Raw genomic sequence first — 7566 nt, forward strand, 5'->3', positions numbered from 1 at the left:
ATGGAGCAGAGTTTGGTGGGTTTTGGGCCAAATTTGGGGGGTGTTGGGCTGCAACACACACGAGGCCTTTTCGGTCCCTCGGTTAACCGTTGGAGCATCAAACGAAGTCCAAATGATACGAAACTTGACAGGCGGTCTACCGGTAGTAAACCAAGGCCGCTTGGCAAGTCTCGGTCCAATCCGGAAATGTTTAATCCCCACACAAGAAAGAAAGCTAGAAATGACCACCGGAGGAGAACGAAGCGCCGGAATGCAAAACGGACAACGGGGAAAATGCTCGAATGCATGAGATGAACATGTATGCAAATGCAATGCACGTGATGACATGATAAGGGATGCACGAAAAAAGAAAAACAACACACGGAGACAAGGACCCAACCCGAGAAATAAATATAACTTAGCGCCGGGGACGGCAAGAGTTGGATACAAATGTGGAAAGTATATCTGGGGCGTTACAACCGTGCGCCCAACGCTCGACGCATTTTCGTCCTTGCGGCCGGCCCGCGTCTATTTTTAAAGCTCTTTTTGCAAACATCCAAAAATTTGGCCCTAGTTCACATAAAATAAGATACAAACATATCCTAGTTTCACAACCAGATAAATATCTTATAGTTTACAAGCCGAATAAAATTTAAATTGCCTCATATACATTTTAAAATAAATTAGCCGATATATCTATTGGTTGTCGACATGAGACCACATATGCTCAACCAAATCATCTTGCAACTGAATCTGAGTTTGCCAATCATGTATTTGATGAACCGTGCAAATGTTGCCGCTCCTCCATGCTCAAGCACAACATTTTCACGCTGAAACTGAAAACTCTTGGTCATAGATATGTTCCGGGCGCTCATCCTCTACAATCATATTGTGCATGATCACGAAGCAGTCATCACCTCCCACAACTTGTTGGTACTCCAAGTTCTAGCAGGATACCGAATGATGCCCCATCGAAATTGAAGAACAGCAAAGGTAGGCTCCACATCCTTCCTAGCACTCTCTTGGTCTTGGACAAATCTCTTCCTCTTGTCTCCTGCAGGGTTTGGGATTGTCTTCACAAGAGTAGTCCACTGAGGATAGATACCGTCAACTAGATAGTATCCTTTGTTGTAGCGATGGCCATTGATCTCAACATTGACCTCCTGGCAGTTGCCTTATACAAGCCTAGCAAACACCGGAGAGCGTTGAAGCATGTTGATATCATTGTGAGAACCGGCCATGCCGAAGAAAGAGTGTCAAATCTAGAGATCTTGTGACGCCAAGGCCTCGGGTATGACAATGCAAGCTTTGACATGACTCCTATACTGCCCCTGTCAAGCAGAAGGGCAGTTCTTTCACTCCCGGTGCAAATAATCTATGCTACTAAGCATCCCCGAAAAGCCCCTGCTGGCAACCCGTCGTGCGGGCGTCATGGAAGAAGCTGGCCGGTGAAGAGCCTCGCGCCCTAGACCTGGTAGCAAGCCTGCCGGCGTCTGACGAGCGTGGCGGCGTCCGGCGAGCGAGGTCGCCGCGCTTGGGTGGTGCAGGCAGGTGGGAGCGCGGGTCGAGGGGCGGTGGCGGCGAGGTCAGGAGTACTGTGGCGGTGGTGGCGGCGACGGCGTTGGAAGGTGGAGTGATGCGGGGAGTGATATGTGAGTGCGAACGACTGGCCACCGTGTTGGTTGTCGTTAGGAGGAAGATGGAATGACTAATGTGCCACCGACTGACGGGTCAGGGGAGGACAAGGTTGTTCGTCGCGCGCGTCCGTTTCATGCCCGTGCCTACCCAAACGCGGCCCAAATTTGGGCCGAAAATAGGTCACACGGTGGACAAAAGGAGGACGCCGTCCGTTTGGATCAGCACGGTGGGTCGACTTTTGTGCATGTTTTAATCCAAACTGACATACGCAGACGAAATGTGTCGAGCGTTGGAGTTGGTCTCATTGCCTTCTACATGCGCCCGTTGCAGCAATCTTTTTTTTCCTTGAACCTGTAGCATGGATCCTTTTTAAGAAAAAAAAAGGCATTTCACAACTAGTGCCACTATGAAACTATTTTTAAGGGAAAGAAAAAAAAAGGTTCCGCACACACCAGCACTTTAGCTCCAATCCTTCAGCTTTTTTCTATTTTTGAAGAGTCCCAATCCTTTAGTTTTTCTTTTCCTTTTTGAGAATCCCAATCCTTCAGCTAGCTCCAAGGCTCCAATGTGCAATTCTTCTTAGAAACGGCTACGGCCTGGTACTACTACTACAAAAGTTGTGGGTTATCTCAGCCCACTTCTCATCTACGGCCCGGTAAAGCCCATTAGCTAAGCTTTGCGCACAACATAACGGGGATAAGCCCATTAGTCTACGGCCCGGTAAAGCCCAATAGCTAAGCTTTGCGCACAACATAACGGGGATAAGCCCATTAGTCCAAGCACCTCCGTCAGCAGCAAAATAAACAACCCTCGGCCAAACAAGTTCTTCGCAAACAGTTTCCCTCAAAAAAAAAAAGTTCTTCGCAAACATTTTAAACAAACAGACAAGCTGTGAACATAAACAGAGCTAGAGGAGCCATGTGCTGCGACTGTGCTAAATCATTAGTACATTATGTGTCTTTCGGGCCACCCTTCTTCGCAGCCTCAGCAGCAGCCTTCTCTGCTTCAATCTCAGCAACATACTCATCGATCTCCTCTTCCTCAAGCTGGCGAAGACCATCTTTGTGCGTCATCACAGCAATCTCAATGTTCTTGCCACCACTCTCGACAACCTACAGAGAAGGGGGGAGATCAAATCAGTGTCATTGTAACAATATAAATGGAAGACAAACCAAATATTTAGACTGAAGATACAAGAGGATATGCATTTCAACATATGATTAATTGTGATAAATTATGATGTTAATTTGAGATGTTATCTTAGATTGGAAAAACTTGAGATATTATTTAAGGCAGATTTAAGCTGAAGATACAAGAGGATATGCCACTTCGACAACCTACAGAGAGGGGGGGGGGATCAAATCAGTGTCAGAGACAATTATCAATAGAAGACAAACCAAAGATTTAGTCTGACGATACAAGAGGATATGCATTTAAACATGGGATTAATTGTGTCAATTGTAGTGTTAACATGCTAGGCAGAGCCAGCAAAAGCCTAGGGCTAATCCAGGTTAAACACTGTATTCTCATGTAATGTTTGCCTTCCCACTGAGGATTTACATGGATTTTTGGTCACAGGTCTGGGGCAACACAGCAACAGGCATGGCCGACCCCGACATATTATCTCTGTCCATTATCTGAGATGTAAAATGCCAGCTCTCCGGTACATATATTTGGGATGGCAGATATTCATTTGCCTCCAAAGATACTACAAAGACCACACAGTTATACTACATCTTATATGCGCTACAGTACTTCTGGGTAACCTCTGCCAGCCAAGAAGTAATACTCCCTCAGTACCATAATGTAAGATGTTATGAGAACCAATATATGAGTACATTAGTCGTAACAACATCTTATATTATACTCCAGTAGAACAGAGGGAGTAGCTTTCTTTCACTAAATGAGTCACAAAGCATGCCAGTTACACAATGTGCAACGATGCACAAGTACAAAAGCAACAATACAGAGTCAACACAGTTACATGCTCAGTATGCTATACAAAAGCAACAATGAAATTGGCAAAGCACAGCCAAGTTTTCAAAATTTGACATACACAAGTAACACAAGTATTAGAGCATCTACAACCGTGGTTCCCTAATTTGCGGCCCTATACGCCTGCGGACGTATCCGGGCACATCCGCGGAAAGTGACCGAGCAGCCCACATTTGCCCCAGTACACAACCACACCCCCGATTTGTCTGTTCCCAAATCCATACAAAAGCATGCAAACTACATAGATCATCATATAGAACATATAAACATAGCAATCCGGCGTAGATAGGCATAGGCGTTGGCGGCGGATGGAGCGTCGTCGTCAGTCGTGCCACTGTCCGAGGAGGAGGAGATGATCAACGCCATGCGACGGGCGGCGCGGGGCTGCTCCCTCACGAGCCATGCAGCGGCAGAAGCCGCCGGTCTCTGCCTGACCAACCTCTCGGACTCCTTGAGCCCGATACGGAACACCACCACATTTTTGCAGCGCCGTCGACGGGCGTCCATCTTTGCCGAGGTGTACGAGCGGCGGATGGCATCGGGGAGGGTCTCGTCGTCGTTGCTGGCGGGCCGTAGCGGCTCTGGCGTAGATCTGCAGGATCCACAGACAGAGCGGATGGAAGTGGCGTGCGCTGCCCTCTGCAGTGATACGCGCGACCCTCAGACTCCAACTGCCTTGCAAGCACGAGCAGCCAGCGCCGCCCGGAAGGAGCAGCTGCCGGCGGTGCCGGCGCCACTGACCGCCATAACGTCTAACCGGGGAAGGCATGGACCGCATCGTGCGGCCGCAGGCTGGAGCGGAGCTGCAGCTGCCCACCCGGGCCGCCAGCGAGGAGGAGCTCCCGCCCCGGTCCATCCGCGAGTGGCGGAGGGCAATGCGGAGTGCTAGCTCCTCGTCGTCCGGCGTGGACGAGCTCGAGGAGTCCACGGCGAGCGCCGCCTAGTCGATCTAGTCGGAATCGCTGCCGGATCCGTTCCCAGCCATGGCGAAGGGGAGGGGATAGGGCAGAGAGAGGAAGGGAAGATGACAGCAGTGGAGAGGAGTGGTCAAGAGAGTGAGGTTTGACTAGGGTTCGGTCGTCCGGCTGGGGTATTTGTGGGGACAAGGGTGGGGACTGCATGGGCCATAGTGGGCCGGTCCGACATGGCGGCAGTGTCCAGACGCGTCCAGGCCTTTCCCTATCTGCCCCACATATGGGCTGGGTATGGGGGTTACCGGACAGCCCGGACGTTTGGGCTGCGTTTGAGGAGGCTGGTGTGGCTTCTTTCTGTCCAGGCAGTGACCGGGCAAGCCGACCGGGCATTTGGGGCGGATATGGGGCGTCCGGTTGTAGATTCTTAGACTATTGACATGACAGAACCGACTTTTGAAAGAAAATTATACTCAAATAGTCCCTCTTTAAACTTTTATAAGACGTTTTAGGTCACTCAGAGGGAGTACTTGCAATAACATACAAGTGCAGATGAAATTGGCATTGCAAATGAATTTATTGCTGGGACTGCAGGAGCAAAACAACAGATGACGCCTATGAGCATGTACTCTCATTAGTACAGACGAACAAGTACCACCCTAAAGTGGCAGGCACACACAAGAATCACTCCTATCTCACTCAATTTTAGTTTTGTTGCGATTTGAATGCAGTCGATAAAAACAGATATAGGAACTTGATCTAGCTTTGTACTAAAGTGAGCTTTATAACAAGTAAACCATGACTAAGAACAAGCACTTTGCTGGCTGAGCAAAGAGAATGCAAACAAGCACTTTGCTGGCTGAGCAAAGAGAATGCAAACAAGCACTTTGCTGGCTGAGCAAAGAGAATGCACATAAACTCTAGACATGAGCATTCCAATTAGATCAGTCAATTGGCATATAATCACTTGAAAGAATTAAAAAAAAACCTCCCCCATTTGTCATATGTTAGAACATCTGTCTTCACATGAGCAGTTACTGATATAATATTTTGAATGCAACAAGCATCAGGAAACTGACCTAAGTTTGTATTAAAAGTGAGTTCTATAACCAGTAAAACATGACTTAACACCAAGCACTTCGTTTGTTGATAAAACAAAAGAACACACAGAAACTCTAGACATGAGCATTCCACTGACACCTTGAGTAAGGGCAGCTAAGTTCCATTGTCAGCACCACATGGTGCGGCAATTAATCAGTCAATTGACATATTATCATTCAAAAGAATGAAAATGTGTCCTTCTCATATGCTTAGGTTATTTTTTTGACAGTGTGTCCTTCTCCTATGCTAATTACTCTCCATAATCCATTTGGCATGTCTTGGAGCATCTGTCCTCAGATGAGCCATTACCAGTTTTTTGATTGACACAATTATTGGTATTCTGCTTCTCGCACATTTAACAAAAATACAATAAAATGCCAGTATGATTCTACCTCCTGGTCGGATAGGATAATATGTTGTGAGGTAGTATACCTCAAGGAGGGCTCGGATGGTAAGCTTGATGGTCTCCTTGCCGGACGTCTCCTTGTAATTCTTCTCAAGGAACTCGCGCATGGAGTTGGAGTTGCGGCCGGTGGCGTTGGCCTTCCAGGCGGAGAAGGTGCCGGAGGGGTCGGTCTGGTACAGCGCAGGCTTCTCAGTATAGGGGTCGAAGCCAACTATGAGCGTGGAGAGCCCGAACGGGCGCACCCCTCCGCTCTGCGTGTACTTCTGCTGCAGGCCGGCGATGTAGCGCGTGATGTACTCGACAGTGACGGGGTCCTCGACGGTGAGGCGGTGGCTCTGGCACTCGACGCGCGCCCGGTTGATGAGCACGCGCGCGTCCGCCTTCAGACCCGCGCAGGCCAACGCGATGTGGGTGTCCAGGCTCGCGATCTTGCGCACGGACCTGGGAAATTCGAGGGAGGGGGGATTTCCGGTTAGAAAACCACGAGATCCGGTCGATCCCGCGGCGCACGCGCGGGGAGGAAGGAACGGGCGGGTTAGGTCGCCTACCTGGAGTCTTGGAGCTTGGGGGTGGACTTCTTCTCGACACCGAGGACGACGGTGTCGACGCCTCGGACGCCGACGGCGGCGTTGCCCTTGCGGACGGCCTCGAGGGCGTACTCAACCTGGAAGAGGTGGCCGTCGGGGGAGAAGACGGTGATCGCTCGGTCGTAGCGGGCCATCGGTGCTGGTGCGTGTCGTCGCCGGTGAGAGAGGCTTTCGCTTTGGGAGTTCCGGTGCGTATCTCTACTCTTGATAGAGCAGTTGGTAGTCTCGCTTCCAGGTTTTTATTCGTCCCATTTTTTATGGGTTTTTTTGTACCTCGTCCCACCTCACACTGAGCCGCCACGAACCGAAAAAACCGCGTACCGAAGCGCCCACCCGCCCCACGCATTCCTGGGCCTAACCTCCGATCGCACTCAAAATAATCCAGCAAAAAAACCTACAAAAATTAACCAGCGAAAAAAACCTAATGGAGGAGTTGGTAGTCCGGTACGGTTTATTTTCAACACTTTCCTAATGACAAAAGATCACGGATTTAACTTTCCTACCTTAGCCAAATCAATGAACTCTCTCATTAATGCAATTTGCTTTAGGAAACAACTAATAGTTTCTTTCCTACCTTAGCCAAATCAACGAATCTCTCTCATTAATGCAATTTGTTTTAGGAAACAAAAAATAGATTCTTTCCTACCTTAGCCAAATCAACGGATCTCTCCCATTAATGCAATTTGCTTTAGCAAACAAATAATAGATTCTTTCCTACCTTAGCCAAATCAACGGATCTCTCTCATTAATGCAATTTGCTTTAGGAAACAAATAATAGATTCTTTCCTACCTTAGCCAAATCAACGGATCTCTCCCATTAATGCAATTTACTTTAGCAAACAAATAATAGATTCTTTCCTACCTTAGCCAAATCAATGAATCTCTCTCATTAATGCAATTTGCTTTAGGAAACAAATAATAGATTTTCAGGAAACAAATAATCTCTAAT

At 48.4% G+C, this 7566-nt stretch overlaps 1 protein-coding gene across 1 annotated transcript; it reads right to left on the reverse strand.

Annotated features, from left to right (window-relative positions):
* Positions 1–2440: 2440 nt before the first annotated feature.
* Positions 2441–6839, reverse strand: LOC123159521 (proteasome subunit alpha type-7-A). The gene is made up of 3 exons (XM_044577356.1): positions 6579–6839; positions 6057–6471; positions 2441–2729 (listed from the first exon to the last, which is right to left on the reverse strand). Exons 1-3 carry the CDS (start codon positions 6749–6751, stop codon positions 2568–2570), a joined length of 750 nt encoding a protein of 249 aa, XP_044433291.1. The 5' UTR covers positions 6752–6839; the 3' UTR covers positions 2441–2567.
* Positions 6840–7566: the final 727 nt, after the last annotated feature.

Source organism: Triticum aestivum, chromosome 7B (genome assembly GCF_018294505.1).
Source record: "Triticum aestivum cultivar Chinese Spring chromosome 7B, IWGSC CS RefSeq v2.1, whole genome shotgun sequence".
NCBI lineage: Eukaryota > Viridiplantae > Streptophyta > Magnoliopsida > Poales > Poaceae > Triticum > Triticum aestivum.

Bases quoted from the DNA above. Each gene is read 5' to 3' on its own strand.
- LOC123159521 (XM_044577356.1), bottom strand. From the start codon at position 6,751: ATGGCCCGCTACGACCGAGCGATCACCGTCTTCTCCCCCGACGGCCAC. The intron at 6,472-6,578 runs GTAGGCGACCTA...CGAATTTCCCAG, and splicing joins CCCAAGCTCCAAGACTCCAG to GTCCGTGCGCAAGATCGCGA. The intron at 2,730-6,056 runs GTATACTACCTC...CCTTCTCTGTAG, and splicing joins CCATCCGAGCCCTCCTTGAG to GTTGTCGAGAGTGGTGGCAA.